The 16,836-nt window shown below is 38.1% G+C and overlaps 1 protein-coding gene across 2 annotated transcripts in view; it reads right to left on the reverse strand.

Moving 5' to 3' along the window:
- Positions 1 to 1,145: 1,145 nt before the first annotated feature.
- GBE1 (1,4-alpha-glucan branching enzyme 1) overlaps positions 1,146 to 16,836 on the reverse strand; it is a 281,289-nt gene continuing 265,598 nt past the window's right edge. Inside the window, exon 16 of one of the 2 annotated variants that reach the window (XM_053903223.1) lies at positions 1,146 to 1,246. In XM_053903223.1, coding sequence (XP_053759198.1) covers positions 1,202 to 1,246 — 45 coding nt within the window. In that variant the 3' untranslated portion in view covers positions 1,146 to 1,201. Of the gene's footprint in view, positions 1,247 to 15,364; positions 16,136 to 16,836 lie in introns of those variants that run through there. The other variant, XM_053903222.1, reaches the window with a different exon arrangement.

The following is a 16,836-nucleotide window of genomic DNA, read 5'->3' on the forward strand; positions in this document are numbered from 1 at the left end:
CTTGTTCAGTCATCTTTAGGATTTCTCATTACTGTGCAAGCAAGGACTGGGTACACGACCAATTCAGTTCCAACAGTGGTTGCTTGTGTCCTGTGTTGTATTTTGGTATTTTTGCTGAGGAACTTCCTCACCCTCCTCAGAGAAGGTCATTAGCAGATGGCAGGAGGGGGGTATTGCCAGGGGCTTCTAGGCATTCTCCTGAGAATTACCTACGTTAGTGCTGTAGGCAGCTGCAATAATCAACCGCAGCTTCTAGCAGTATCTGGGCATCCTCCTGAGAATCACTGGCTTTGGTGTTGCAGAGAGCCAAGTTTATTAGTAGTGGCTTTTCTGTAAGTCTTATATTTCTGGAATTTCTGAAGGCCTGAAGTAATCCTCCTTACCTTTGCTTTACCAGCCCTTTCATGTTCTTAAAATAAATCACTTTGTATTTGTAATACCTGTAGTGATGTGTGTTTTCCTGACTGCCCCCGACTGATACAATATTTGGCACCAGAAGAATATCCTAGGTAAAGAGCCACCTAAAGATGAATCTTTGCATCGGTTACCCTGCATAGTAAGAAATGAAGGTAATAGTGACTCCATCATTAGTGAAAAATGAGATGGTAGTCCATACGATACAGTGAAAAACATTATTTATCACTGGAAGTTAGCCGGAATGTAGAGCCTAATGAAAGCAAATATGGGGACTCCAAGTGACTCTTGGAAAATAATGGCAAGATATAGATGAGCACAAGGACTATAGGAAAGATGCTTACTTCTGAGTGCACTAAAATTAAGGGGGGGGGGTGCCTGGGTGGCTCATTCAGTTAAGTGTCAGACTTCAGCTCAGGTCATGATCTCGTGGTTGGTGAGTTTGAGGTCTGTGTCGGGCTCTAGGCTAAAAGCTTAGAGCCTGGAGCCTGCTTCAGATTCTGTGCCTCCCTCTTTCTCTGACCCCCCCCCCCCACTGTGCTCTGTCTCTCTCTCAAAAATAAATGAACATTTTTAAAAAGTTTTTTAAAATAAAATAATAAAATTAAGGAGGCAAATTCTCAGGGTTTAAATTCTCCAGCCAAAACATTACCAGGAAATTAGCCTGGAATAATCTTTCATCTCTTATGTCCTCAGGACTGATGAGTCCGAATGTCCGACTGAACGTTCGAGGCTACAGGTTGCAAAGTCACAGTGCAGGTTCAATTTTTGACCTCACCAGTTCTCTTCAGCAAAAAGTAGGGCACTGATCTGTGCCTAAGTCAGGATGCAACTAGAAAAAAAGAGAAACCATTGGACTATTTAAAACACAGGGAATTAAGAGCAGGAATTTGGTTACAGTGTCAATGAAAGGGGATTCAAATGCATTTAGGGTGATTGACACATGTTCCCACCTGTGCAGTGGTACTGAAGCTACTCTGGCTTCAGGCCATCCCCGTGTCTGGAGCAGCAATCACATTGGACTTTACAAGCAGTCTCCCAGTCACCAACATTTCTCCCCTAAAGAGTATACTTCAGAGCTTCCTCCCGAGGCACAGTGCTATGTGCACCATAACATAATAGAGGGATTTGGCTCATGTTCTGTAAAAGTGTGGTCAAATCTTAACTATAGTGGAATCATGGGCAAAAGGCTCCTCTGAGTCAACATTTTCCAACAAGTAAAAGGGAAAGGATTGGTATAAGTTGGTAGATTTCATACTTTTGTTTGCCTTGGAATATTCTTTTCAAAAAATACTATGTGGAATTACAAACAGGGAAAAGTAGAGTTACTCTGAATGAGAGATATGGTTTACATAGACTTAATGACCCCGAATTCTTTGCCCCAGACCTCCGACCACCTTGTAGTTCTCATGGGGATCCCTCATAGCACATTTTGAAAACCACTAGAGTAGTAGATTTTAAGGTCCATCCATTCATCTCTAAATATCATTTTTTCTTACATTGTGAATAATCCTAATGACTATATCATAAGTAAAATAGAATTCAACCTTCTTAACTTAGACACTGAAGGACACTGGTCCAGATTTATCATTCTATCATTATTCTTTATCTTTTTTTTTCTAGTTAGACTTTGAACTAGGTACTCATGTTGAATGAATTAATATGTGTTTAGAAAATGCTTAATGTAGTTTCCTCTTCTAATATACTAATATTCATTCTCTCTATATATCAACAGCCTTATTCACCTACTGGAATCTTATATATACGAGTCCTAGCTCTTGATTTTTTTCATCAATTTGATCATTTAGTTTCATTGATAAGTGAATCATTTATGTTTGGATTAACTACATGTAACAGAAAAATCTTAAATAGATTAGTAATATATAAGGGCTGATTTTTCTTTTACAAAAAATAAATCCAGGGGTGCCTGGGTGGCTCAGTCGATTAAGCATCCAACTCTTGATCTCAGCTCATGACTTCAAGCCCTGTGTTTGGCTCTGCACTGGGCATGAAGCCTACTTAAAAAATAAAATAAAATAATAAAATAACATAAAATAATTTTTCTAAGTTTATTTATTTTGGGAGAGACAGAGACAACACGAGTGGGAAAGGGGCAGCTAGGGAGGGAGAAAGAGAATCCCAAGCGGGCTCTGTGGGGCTCGAAGCCACAAAGCCATGAGATCATGACTTGAGCCTAAACCAAGAGTCGTATGCTTGAGCTACCCAGGCGACCCTAAAATAACATAAAATAAATCTGGAGTAAAGGTAGTCCATTGTTGTATGATTGGCCTACAATCATCAAGAATCTAGCATCTTCCAACTTTCTCTTCTACCATCTAGCATGTAAAGATGTCTCATGAGCTAAGAGAGATGTAGACCTCCAGCCATTTTATCCACATACCAAGCAGCTGAAGGAGAAGGTAAAGGTTGTTATTAGTAAATGCCTTAATTGTCTATTTTCCATTTTAAGGAGACTTCCTGGAAGTTCTACCCAACATCTTTGCTTGGAATTTAGTCACACGGATGGAAATATGATGTCTTTTGGCAACTAAATAATGATTCTATTATTATGGAAGACAGAAGAATGGGCATTGGATAGAAAAGTTGTAGATTCTGCCACAACAACAAATCTATTTGCTCCTTTGAGACTACAGTCAGCATACTAAATTGTGAAATTCTATTACTTATTTATCTTTACATTCCTAGCACCTGGCACAGTATCTCAATACACAAATGAACAATAATGAATGAATAACAACCTTATCTTTTTTTAAACTGACATTTGGCTAGCCAGCCAGAAAGTCAAGAAGGGGCCCACATAATACTTGTACTAGGACTATGAACAATACCAGAAATAACTGGCCAAAGGGGACAAGAATCATTTGTATTTGGGAAAAGGGGACAAGAATCATTTGTATTTGGGAATGCTCCTTCAAAAGAAAGAAACTAAAGCTGAATATTATTAACTTCATTTCTGTAACTGTCAATAAATACATATCATTTTACCCAAGTTTAATTTTTACTTTTGTCCAATATTGAGTTTATGTTAACTTTTTATATTACCTTCAGATTTCTAATATAATACATTTTGAGGTACATATGTATATATGTATTATATAGAGAGAAGTTTGTAAAGTACACACAAGAATTTATTGTTTTTGTCACACAAGGAAAATTCATCATTTTTTCATATATATTTTAATATGTTTCACACATTATAATTAGATTTAACATCCTGCTGCCACAATATTGGGTAGAAACCTTCACGAATCTAGAAAATCCAGGTTTTAGATTAATGAAATATCAAGGGAAGCCCCTGTACTTCTCATTACCTCTAAGTGGTTCCTCAGCAACTAGTCGCAGAATACAGAAACGTATAGCTACGACTATGCCATCAGAACAACAAAAACCATATTTTAAAAATTTATGCCTCTATCCATCCATCACCTATTGAATCTATAATATATCTACACATCATCTATTTACTTCCTTACCCCAAAAATGATTTCAGTGGTTTACAAATATATACTACGATAAGCAAAATAAAAATGATACTTAAATGTATAGATAACAATAATCAGGGCAAAGGAAGATACGGGCAACAAAAACCGAGATCAATTCAGAAATTAGGTAATGAAATGACACGCATACCAGGAAATCTTACTCTCTTTCCAGAGGAAGTCAGCCATCAGTCTGGTTCTAAGGTTTCTCATAACCAGGGAAGCTGGTTCCAGAGAACTTGGAGATCAGTACAGGCATGCCTCAGAGATATTGTGGCTGCAGTTCCAGACCATTGCAATACAGCTAATATCTCAATAATGTGAGTCAAATGAATTTTGGGGTTTCCCAGTGAGTATAAAAGTTATGTTTACATGATACAGTAGTCTATTAAGTGTGCAATACCATAATTTCTAGAATAAAAAGTATATGCCTTAATTTAAAAAAATAAAAAAAGTACATACTTTAATTTAAAAAATACTTTACTGCTAAAAAATGCTAGCCATCACCTGAGCTTTCAGTGAGTTGTAATCGTTTTGCTGACGGAGGGTCTTGCTTTAAGATGATGGCTGCTGACTGATCAGGGTGGTGGGTTGCTGAAAGTTAGGGTGGCTGTGGCAATTTCTTAAAATAAGACAACAATGAAGATTGTCACATCAATTGACTTTTCCTTTCACAAAGGATTTCTCTGTAGCGTGCAATGTTGTTTGACAGCATTTTACCTACAGAACTTGCTTCAAAATTGGAGTCAGGCCTCTCACACCCTGCTGCTGCTTTACCAACTAAGTTTACGTAAAATTCTAAATTCTTTGCTGTCATTTCAATAGTCTTCACAGTATCTTTACTGGGAGTTTTCATCTGAAGAAACCACCTTGTTCATCCATAAGAGGCAACTCCTCATCTGTTCAAGCTTGATCATAGGATTGTAGCAATTCAATCACACCTTCAGGCTTCACTTCTCATTCTAGTTCTCCTGCTATTTCCACCACATCTGCAGCCACGTCTTCACTGACATCTTGAAGGTCATCCGTGAGGGTCGGAATCAACTTCTTCCAAACTCCTGTTCAGGCTGATATCTTGACCCCTTTCTAGCTTTAAAAAAATTTTTTTTTAATGTTTATTTATTTTTGAGAGAGAGAGAGAGAGAGGGAGAGAGAGTGGGGGATGGGTAGAGAGAGAGGGAGACACAGAATCTGAAGCAGGCTCCAGGCTCCGAGCTGTCAGCACAGAGCTTGACCTGGGACTCGAACTCACCAACTGTGAGATCATGACTGAGCTGAAGTCGGATGCTTAACCTACTGAGTCACCCAGGCACCCAACCCCTTTCTAGCTTTTAAGAAATGTTCTTAATGACATCTAGAATGGTGAATCCTTTCCATAAACGTTTCAATTGACTTTTCCCAGATCTATCAGAAGAATCACTATCTATGGCAGCTATAGCCATACAAATAAACACTTCTTAAATTGTAAGATTTGGAAGTTGAAATTACTCCTTGATCTACGGGCTGCAGAATGGATGTTGTGTTAGCAGCCATGAAAACAACATTAATCTCATGCATCTCCATCAGAGCTCTTGGGTGACCAGGCACATTGTCAACGGACAGTCATATTTTGAAAGGTATCATTTTTTCTTAGCAGTAGTTCTCAACAGCAGGCTTACAATATACAGTAAACCATGTTGTAAAGACATATGCTGTCATCCAGGCTTTGTGTTCTGTTTTATAGAATAGGCAGAGTGGATTTAGCATAATTCTTAAGGGACCTAGGATTTGGGGGATGGTAAATGAGTACCGGCTTCAACTTCAAGTCACCAGCTGAATTCTGCCCGGAAAGCGGAGTCAGCCTGTCCTTGAGGCTTTGAAGCCAGGCATTAACTTTTCTCTAAGTATGCAAATCCTGGATAGCACCTTCTTCCAAAGTGAGATTGGTTCATCCACTTTGAAAACCTGTTGTTTAATGTCGCCACCTTCATTAATTATCTTAGTTAGATCTGCATAACTTGCTGCATCAGCACTCATTGCTTCACCTTGCACTTTCATGTAACAGAGATGGCTTCTTTCCTTAAGTCTCACGAATCTGACTCTGCTAGAGTCAAACTTTTTCTTCTGAATATTCTTCATCTCTCTCAGCCTTCATAGAATTGAAGAGGGTTAGGGCTTTGTTCTGGATTAGGCTTCAGTTTAAGGGAATGTTGAGGCTGGTTTGATCTTCTATCCAGACCACTAAAACTCTCCATATCAGCAATATTGGTCTTTCATTTTTTAAATCATTCATGTGTTCCTCAGAGTAGCACTTTTAATTTCCTTCAAGAACTTTTCCTCTGCATTCACAGCTCAGCTAACTGGTGCAAGAGGCTTAGCTTTCAGCCTTTCTCACCTTTCAACATGTCTTCCTACTACACTTTATCATTTCTAGCTTTTTAAACATGTCTATTTATTTTTGAGGGAGGGAGGGAGAGAGAGAGAGAGAGAAAAGGGAAGGGGCAGAGAGAGGGGGGCAGAGGATCTGAAGTGGGCTCCACACTGACAGCAGAGATCGCGAGGCAGGGCTCGAACTCATGAACCATGAGATCAGGACCTGAGCTGAAAGTCGGACACTTAAACCAACTGAGCCACCCAGGTGCCCCTCATTTCTAGCTTTTGATTTGAAGAGAGATGTGTGACTCTTCCTTTCACTTAAACACTTAGAGGCCATTGTAAGGTCATTAATTGCCCTAATTTCAGTATTTTTGTGTCAGGGAATAGAGTGGCCTGAGGAGAGGGAGAGAAATGGGTGAATGGCTGGTCAGTGCAGCAATCAGAACACACACAACATGTATTAAGTTCACCATCTTATTTGGGCACAGTTCATGGCACCCAAAAACAGTTACAATAGTAACATCAAAATTCACTGATCACAGATCACCATAATAAATATAATGATAATGAAGTTTGAAATATTGCAAAAATTACCACAATGTACCACAGAGACATGAATTAAGCAAATGTGGTTGGGAAAATTGTAACAATAGACTTGCTCCACGCAGGGTGTCACAAACCCTCAATTTGTAAAGAACATAGTATCTGTGAAGTACAATGAAAGGATGCATGCCTGTACTGAAGGACTCAGTTAAACACCTATCAGGAGAATTCTGAACCTAGGGAAATTAGATTGCCCACTGATGGTTAAATTATGAGATCAAGAAATGATTTTAATGGAACAATGACTCTGAGATAAGCTGACCTTGAACTGAATACACACACACACACACACACACACACACACACACACACAGATTTTGAAAGAAGAGTTATTGGTCATAGAAGCACAGAAAAAGGAGAGCCATACATTTTCAAGTTATTGTACCCAAATGGTGTTTTTTTTAATTTTTAATATTTATTTTTAAGAGAGAGACAGAGCATGAGCAGGGGAGAGGCAGAGAGAGGGAGACACAGAATCCAAAGCAGGTTCCAGGCTCTGAGCTGTCAGCACAGAGCCTGACGTGGGGCTCAAACTTAAGAGCGAGCCATGAGATCATGACCTGAGCTGAAGTTAGACCCTCAACCGCCTGAGCCACCCAGGCACCCCCCAAATGGTGTTTAAACAAATATAGTGGCTTTTTTTTCAAGATGTTTATTGACGTTCCTTGAGGATAAGAACTGAGTTGAACAATATTAAATAAGTTTGGGAAACACTGATTTAAACAATGTTAGACCAGTTTCTTTATCATACGAATTCACAGGGTATTTAATATTTAATTTGCATTATGAGCCTATAAGGGGGATTAGGTATATAAGATTTTCCAAACGTAGTTGACAATTATGGCAGATGCTATGCTATGTTTTCATTGTACTGTTCTCCCTTCCAAATATAGAGAGATCCAGCCTCTTTCACAGTGGGCAGGCCAATGTGACTGACTTCTAACAAGGTGGGACAAAAGGGGTATAAACTACTTCTAAGCCTGGACTTATTCTTGCAATTCTTCAGTTTTCTCATCTTTTCTTGTGACTTTGGAGGCCACATATTCCAGATAGCCAGCATGAATGAAAAAATACACTTCCATTTTGTCTAGTGATCAAGATTTTAGGGTTTATGTATAATTTCAGCCTAGCTTTGCCTAGTCTGCGGATTGTGGTCAAGCTCTTAATTTTTGGAGAACATTTACAAACATTTTATATCTTAACATGAAATGTTTTTCCAAGATAAATGGTTGCAAAATATATACCCGAGTATCTGAATGAATTACTTTGCATATAAGCTTGCTAATAAGTTACATGTGGAAGAAGTTTTACCAAAAATCCTGTGTATTGGTTTCATAATGTTTTTATTTGCTCATTTGGAAGTCACGACCCAAATACTAAGTATAATATCTTGGAGGAAGTAATCCAACACAGACCAACAGGGCAGAAGTTTTAGACATTTACTTCCACATAGTCATGATTTTAGACTTTTGCTTTGTCTCTTGGTCAGGAAAGAAGATGGCAAAAAGACAATTGGTCATCACTATTTCTGTCACTTTAGAAAATTGCGGTCAGGCTCTTAGGCTTCTACGCTTGGTCTCTTTTCAGTCTTGGCTTGTCTCCCTGGGAACACAGATGTGATCCGTGGTGACACTGTCTTTTCTCTGTAAGAGAGAATTGTCTGTGAAGACATCTGTCTTCTTTTACACATTTTTTTTTTTTGTAAATTATTAAGTAAACTACATCTTATTTGAATTTCACTCGTTTTCCCCTAGTGTTTCTTGTTTCAGAATTTTGGATATCACAGTACATTTAGTTGTCATGCTTAGTTAACCAACTCTGGGCCAAGATAGTTTCTCAGACTTGTCTTGTTTGGCATTCCCTTGGCTAGGCAGGTATCTCTGCGATGGTTACTCTTATATATCAACTTGGCTAGATTATAATACCTATTTTAGTCAATATAGTGGTTAACATCTGTAAAGGGTTGACTTTATAAGTATCGGGCACCTAGGTGGCTAGGCTGGTTAAGCATCTGACTCTTGCTTTTGGCTTTGTTCCTGAGTTGAAGTCCTGCATTGGGCTCTGGGCTGATAGCGTGGAGCCTGCTTGGGATTCTCTCTCTCTGCCCCTCTTCTACCTGCTATCTCTCTCTCAAAATAAGTAAAAATAAACAACAACAAAAAGGAATTGACTTTATAAGATTACCCTTGATAATGGGGGCGGGGCCTCATCCAATCATTTGAAGATCTTAAGAACAAAAACTGAGGTTTTCCAGAAAAGAAGTAATTCTGTCTTAAGGCTACAGTATCAGTTCTTGCTCAAGTTTCAGTTTGTCAGCCTACGCTGCAGACTTCAGACTTGTGTTAAAATACAACTCTTTATATATGCCTTAAATATTATGCAGATATATACACAAGTATATGAAATCTTATGCACACATATAAACACAAAAGCTTGCATGCATGATCTCCTGATATATAATCTATACACACACAATCCCTCAAATTTTTTTTATTTTTTTTCAAGGTAAGACTAGCGTTATAGATTCAGAGGATTGTTTTTTTTGTCATTCTCATTTCTTCATCACATTTTATCAAGTGTACGTGCTATCAACATGACCCCCTGATGGTGCTAACCACAATCACCTGACTGAGGTAGTTTTCCAGGTTTTCCTGCTACAACTTATTTTTCCCCTTTCCTTACTCTGTTCTTTAGAAGGTGATCACTAAGTGCAGTCCACACACAAGGGAGAGAGTTGCAGTGGGGAGAGTCAAGCTCTGCCTTTTTGAGGGGTAAAATTATTTAGCATTCTCCTGTGCCAAAGATTTCTCTCTTCTCCCCCATTATTTTACTTATTCAATCATTTATTTATTATCAGTATGAACTCATGGATATTTATTTTATACTTTATGCAGTAATACATTATTTATTTTGTTGCTCAAACTATTTCAGGTGCAGCCCTTGGGTACCTTTCAATTGATTCCTGTGTCCCTTTGACATGCTCCCATTCTTTTGATTTGGAGGCACTTCCTTACTTTCTGGCACTACACGGAGCTCCGGGCACATCTTGTCTATTCCCTGCTCCACCTGTAGAATCAGCCATCTCTCCAAGGAGTCCTAGTTCCTTTTATTGGAGAATAACATTAGAAAGCAGGAATTGGGAGCTGGGTTCACGATCTTTTAACTTTTTATTTTGATGAGATTCATGACAAAAATAATTCCTGGAACTTGAACACCATCAGACAACAACAGAGTGTGGAGCATTACATGGCCGGGTGTGGTTTCAAATGTCACCTCCTTCGTTCACCAAAGACATTCAAATCCAAAGACAAAGTAATAATACAAATGAGAGTTAAATGTTGACCCCTGATCTCGAGATTGCCAAGGATCTCCTGCGGAAGATGGCAGAGTACAGTAGGATGAGCAGGAATGGTGACTGGAACAAGGGTAATAATCATCATTTTGCAGTTTAAGAGACTCAGTGATATGTAGAAAGTGCCAGCACAGGGCAGAGTAAAAAGAAAGCACTCAGTACATGGCAGCCAATGTCTTCTAAAAAAATGCATATGTTTGGTAAAGAATTCGGCATTCTACTGCAGTTTTGGTATAAGAGTGATAGAGGCGATAGAGAGTGACCCTGTGTGTCTGTTGGGACTTCTACATCACGTGAGGTTTTAAGCAATAGTTGACAACAAGGCTAGAGGCATTCATGAAATGCAATTACGTGCGGTGTTTTTCATTGTTTATATTACTGTTGTGAATGGAAAGTGACACTACAAACTCAGTTAAAAAGAATTCCTATGGATATACATAAAGAAGTGATCGAGGTATTTCATTTCCCTCCTCTTCTTTTTCTAAAAGAAAAACAAGACTCATAGCCAAGGAGTTTGGGGTGAGAAATTCTCAAGAGGGTGTGAAACATTCACTGCATTTCATTCCAAGGTTTGAAAACTTCTTTAGATCCAAATAAAATCACATATTTAGATTTGATGTTCATAATACAACCAGGAAAGCGTCTAAAACTGGGTAGTATCACACATAGTGATCATTGGGTTCAAGACAAATACTGGAATCGGTGAACTTCATGGGTTTTCAGGTTACTTACAAATTACATATGTATGCCTACATGTCTTCATATAGCCCTATATATGTTGTAAATACATATATGCTGGATGGATTTATTCATGCATTTACAGTTTTCTACTGCCTGTATTACTGGAGACAAGCATGCACAATTTGACCACATCTCAATTTATATCCTCTGCGGTGAAGTAATTTAGGGTGATAGCTTTTTTGCTAGTTTTCTGCTGGGCACTGTCTTATTGTAAATGCCAAATGACTGGAAGTTGCAGATCAATGATTGATATCACTCCCCCTTCTTGAAAAAAAAATATTATTTAGTTGTGCAAACCTTTATTTAATGAATACGTGTATTTCTGATGAGAATACGGACTTCCAATTCGAAAAATGATGGGCTAAACTGTTTCTAACCTACGAGCTCTCCTTTGCAATTCTTGTTTCCTCTGGAATTTATTCCTTCCATTAGTGGAGTGAGCAGCAGGGGAAAAGGGAGAGAAACATGGACCCTGGGCACCTGTGGCTATTTCACTGCATATACAGTTTACCTAGTTTACCTTGCCCTACTGGTTACCATAAAGGGGTTGTTAACTTTCCCTCACAAGGCTGAGTTATAGAAGTGCAAAGTCTGAGAGTAATTGGCACATGAAAGGGCAGAACACTGACTGCCTGGGAATGGAATTCACTGAAATGTCCTCATACACTCAGAGAAAAAGCTAAAATAAGCAAATGAAAGCAGCGGTGGAGGAAGATTGACATTTTGGTCACCTGCATCGGTGGAGGAAATGCAAAATCCCCTTCTCTGTAAAGCAGCCCGCACATCCCAGCCTGGGAGAGGGTGGATAACTTAGTGCAGAAGCTTTGAAGGATAGACAGGTGATGGTGACAGTGTGTCCCTGACAACGAACTCGGAAGATGTCTCCACTGACTCACCATCCATTCGGCTATTGATCAAACAATAGCATTTACAAAACTGATGTCCCCCCCTACCTTTGTCTTATTGGTCTAAGTAAGAACAGTCTGTGAGTGCTTTCTAAAATGCGGTACTGAAAGTAAGAGCTATAACCTGAACTCAGGCCTTCTGACCATTATATCACACTGTTCTTTTAAAATACAGTGCGGCTTTCTAGGTGAGACTGTCTACACAGAGTATGTGAGGGCCAAATACCTCTCTCTGGCCCAGCACAGATCATAGGAAAAACTGGAAATCATAAGTAAAGTTCTGAATGACATGCCCTGTAGCATAAGCATATCTACCACAAAAATACATTTTTTCATGTAAATAAACATTACATTCTCTGCACAGTTCTTGCCAAGGGTTAAAATCCAGATGTAATGTTTTAAATTACAGAGAGACAAAAAAAAAAAAATACTTACAGCTACTGTATCTTAATTTCTCATACTACCAATTAAGAAATTCTGCCCTAAACTATGAATGTTTCTCTGCAATTCTCTACAAATCACCATTAATAAGATAATAGAGCAGAAAAATTAGTAGGGAGTTCATTTGATTCTTTTCCCCCCGAAGGCTGGCTTTAGTGGGAAAATTTATCTACATTTTAATTCTAACGCATCGTGAATGATAAATGAACTCTACTGCATAAAGGACATGACATTGGTATGCTTAGATTTCTATTTTCTTTCATCAAAACATTCTACCTAGCAAAGTTCATAGCTCAGTGCTTGTCTCTCTGAAAGGAATATATAGATGAATGGAACCCACGACTCTAAAGGACCCCCCGTTCAGGACATGACTCAAATAGGCAAAAAGAAATCATCTCAGAGGTGTGAGGCCAGGCAGAAAGCTGTGTTACCGTTTAGGTTTCTATAGGTATGTCTGCACTGGCTTGTTCTAAACAGGAAGAGCAACAGGAAACCTATTTTATGTTGCTTTCATCACCAGATCCAATGGCTGCAGAACCAGAGACAGTGAAAAGATATTTGCCCTGCAGCTGCAGCTGAACACGAGAGGAAAACATATTACCCTTCATCACTTCCCCCAGATCTGTCTGCGCTCTCTCCTGTATTATTTGAAGAATAGGCTCCTTATTCAGACAACCTCCTGTATGATCCCGCATAGCAATGGCTATAACCCTGATGGTTGACAAATGTTGAATTGATATTGCTAAGGGGAGTGCTCGAGTCAGAGGAAAAAATACGTGCATTCTTTCACTGTTGCCACAAGAAAAGTCCATTTATTGTCACTGGTTATTTTTTGAACTTGAGGAACATGGTGGCTAAATCCCTCATTTTATGTTGGAGATGAATACATCAGTTAAGAACAGGGCAAAGTGAAAAACATCAAATGAACAGGAAAAAAAAATATGAAAGGAGCTGACCATCAGAGTTCAAGTGTTATAAAGTGGGAAACATTCTAGGGAAAATGTTTACAGTTCGAGTTTTGGTTATCAAAGACAGGTATTTTCTGAGTAAACTAATATTAAAGGGTAAATATAAGGGCTAATATTAAGGGGTAAATTCTTTTCTGGGTAATAATTACTAACACTCATTAATATTAAAAAATGATGGAAAGAAATCTTTATGTTCTCTAGAACATCAAAGATTAGAAATGGTAAAAACACTTATTCTAAAATAGTCAACAAAGAGGACTCTTGGGGCACTTTGGTGGCTCAGTCGGTTAAGTGTGATGCTTGATTTTGGCTCAGGTCAAGATCTCACAGTTTCTGGGTTCAAGCCCCATGTCAGGCTCTGTGCTGATAGTGCAAGCCTGCTTGCGATTCTCTCTCTCTCTCTCTCTCTGCGACTCCCTCCGACTCTCTCACAATAAATAAACTTCTAAAAAAAAAAAGGTACAGGACTGTCATTTTTTTAATGCTTATTTATTTATTGTGTGTGTGAGAGAGAGAGCACACATAGGAGGGGCAGAGAGAGCTGAGTTATTACCTGAGCTGAAATCAAGACTCGCTCAACAGACTGAGCAACCCAGGCACCCCCAAGGACTCTCATTTTGATGTGAGTGATAACCACATCAGAGAAGTAGACATTATCATAAGGCACACAGAGTAAAATTTTCCATCTCTCTGTTGTGATTGTTGAAAATGTTTAACCAATAAAAAGAAAGAACTTCTCACCTAATTATATAATGAGAATGTTATTGATACAAAAATTGAGACCTAAAGTGAAATACAGTACATTACAATGTTCTAGAAAGACTGTCTATTCTGACAGGAAAAATAACAGCAAAAAGCAACAGCAAAAAACTACATTCTATGTTGGACTCCTAATATTTTGTGTGTATTTTTTATAATTTCTACAATATCCACTTATTGTTCTCTTTTTTTTTTGGCGGGGGGAAACACTTGATAAAGGCAACTTATATTACACTGTTAAATTCAAAGTTTACACTGTAGAATCTAAATATCATATTACTAAGGTAAATCACTACAATGAAAACATAGCATTGTTATTATTCTGGTCTTTTTGACTTTGCCACAGAGGTGACAAGGGAAAGAAAATGGGTTTTAGATGTGAAGTAATTTCTGGTTATTTTTAAAGAGCTATGATAGAAAATTCCCATATCTCTTCATATATAAGAAATGAAAAAGAAATTATAAAGAAGAACACAAAGCATCATGGTTGTATGTTGTGCTGTTATCCATAACAGGTACAGTGCACAGATCATGAAACTGTTAAGACATTAATAACATTCCTGTAACAGGAAAAGAATCACAGAAGGCTTTCAGTAATGTTCCCTGGTATGTATCATCATTAACTCGCATCACGGATTCTTTCAGGAAATCAAACTATTACTTTACTTTGAAGTTAAAGCAAACAACATGTTTCAGACCCAGATTCAAGGCTTTACTCAAAAAAGTTGTAAGAAAGATGGTTAATATATAATAGGTTTAGCTATAAAAGTCTCCTTCGCTAACCTTTTGCAGTACTGAATAAGTTTTTGATAGAAAGACATCCAAGTACCGCTCATTAGTCATGAACAACCAGGCTAAAAACATACAATAACAAAAAGAAGCCGTCACTATTAATGTATTAATGTAAAGGCGCAAGATAAGACCTTTAAAAAACGTGAGATACTTTGTCTTATAAATGCATCATAATTTCTCAGTTATGAATGAATTATGTATCAATGATTTTAGACTTGTGTCCTACTATTTAATGAATTGAGTGGCGATTTCATGACTGAGTGTTCCACTTAGTTTGAGATAGTTAATTCAGCTTCAAAAAGTGTTCAGGTTTATAGCTGGAGAGTAGCCTGGATATCTGAGTTAGTTAGTATAATTTCACATTACAAAATAGTACCTAAAGACAAATATTATTACCTCCCATCCCCATGCCTGGACGATTGTGCACATGTGCATATATGTGGGGAAGGTATCAGAGTTAAGATAAGGCATTTTAACATTCGTCCTAAATTAATCTTCACAACAGTACAGCAAAATAAACATTAGCAAAGGCAATTTTGAAATTTTTAATTTTATTGATCTAAAGTAAAAGACGTTTTGTGAATTGTTACACTTACTATTTCAGGCCTTCAGAAAGACTGAAATATCAGCATCCACAAAGATACTAAGTGAAGCAGAGATCATGAGATAAAACTTATGCAAAATGAAGCATGGATGAGTTTATAGATAAAGAATTTTATATTATCTTTAATTCAAGTCTTAATGTTATATTATTACTACATATTTATTACAGTATTTCTAAACACAATTTGAAAAAAAAGATAGTGACAATCTTGGCACTTTGTAATTTAAACCAAGAGATACTTAGAACAAATAAAGTCATCAAATATTCATCTTAAAAAAATACTGTATACATTCAACAGAAATAATCATACATGACACATGATTCAAATTTGAACTTTAAGTATCAAATATTGGCATGGAAAGTAAAGCTGTTTAAAGACATTACATATAATACTTCATTTGAGAATCCTAGCTGCTCAGATGCCTGGAAAATATAGTCTAGAATCCTTGAAATTGCAAAAATATTTCCCCCTCTCCTTCGATAAAAGTCTGACATTCATTTGCATAAACCAATATTAAATTACAGACACCTGATGTTTCGTCTAGACAACTGTATTTTGAAAGGCTTACACACTACAAGCTCTGTGACAATGAGAACAGGAAAACAAAGCACACATCTTCTCGTGAAGCTGAAACCACGTCTCTTCAATTGGGCATATCCACGTTCTGAAGGATGAGGCCCACTCGGTTCGGAATGTACACCTAAGTCAACACAATCGTGTCAGTGCAATGGAAAGAAATACTGAGCATGGTGACATTATATCAAAGGGACAAGATTCAGCCTCCCATTTGCTTCAAGTTCCAGTTATCTTCAGTTATAGTCTGCAGGCACCAGGGAGACAGTTCTACAGTTCCTCAGTGCTGGCAGCAACGTTGAGGCTCCTTTGAAGCAATCACCACTAGAGGGCTCCATACACTTTACAAAACCCAGTGTTCCTCAGACATAGGCAAAGAAAGGACACTGGCTGAGGTTGAGGCACCTCAACCTGACTCCCCTTCTGGCACAAATACAATACATGTTCCATCTCAGCTCAGTGTGACACTTGTCTCTTCTCCCCTCACACCAGGCTCCAGCCACAGGGGCCTTTTGGATCCTTAAACAGGTCACATCTTCCCTCCTTTGGGTCTCTCAGAACACTCTTTACCTTGCTAGTTCCATATCTCTTGCATCTGAAAAAATCCCAGCTCCATGGAGAGGTGTCCCTTGCGAACACTAGGTATGATACTTTTCCAACTTCATTATCTCTTACAGCTCCATTTATTGTGTGTGTGTGTGTGTGTGTGTGTGTGTGTGTGTGTGTGTATTTGTACAACCTTGGATGTGTTGCTTTTCCTCTCTGGGTCCCAGATTTCCCTTCTTTATGGTGAGGATGCAAACCAATAATGATAGCAGCTAAGAGTTA

The sequence above is a fragment of the Panthera pardus genome, unplaced genomic scaffold (assembly GCF_024362965.1).
Source record: "Panthera pardus isolate Hobbes unplaced genomic scaffold, ASM2436296v1 HiC_scaffold_16, whole genome shotgun sequence".
Taxonomy (NCBI): Eukaryota; Metazoa; Chordata; class Mammalia; order Carnivora; family Felidae; genus Panthera; species Panthera pardus.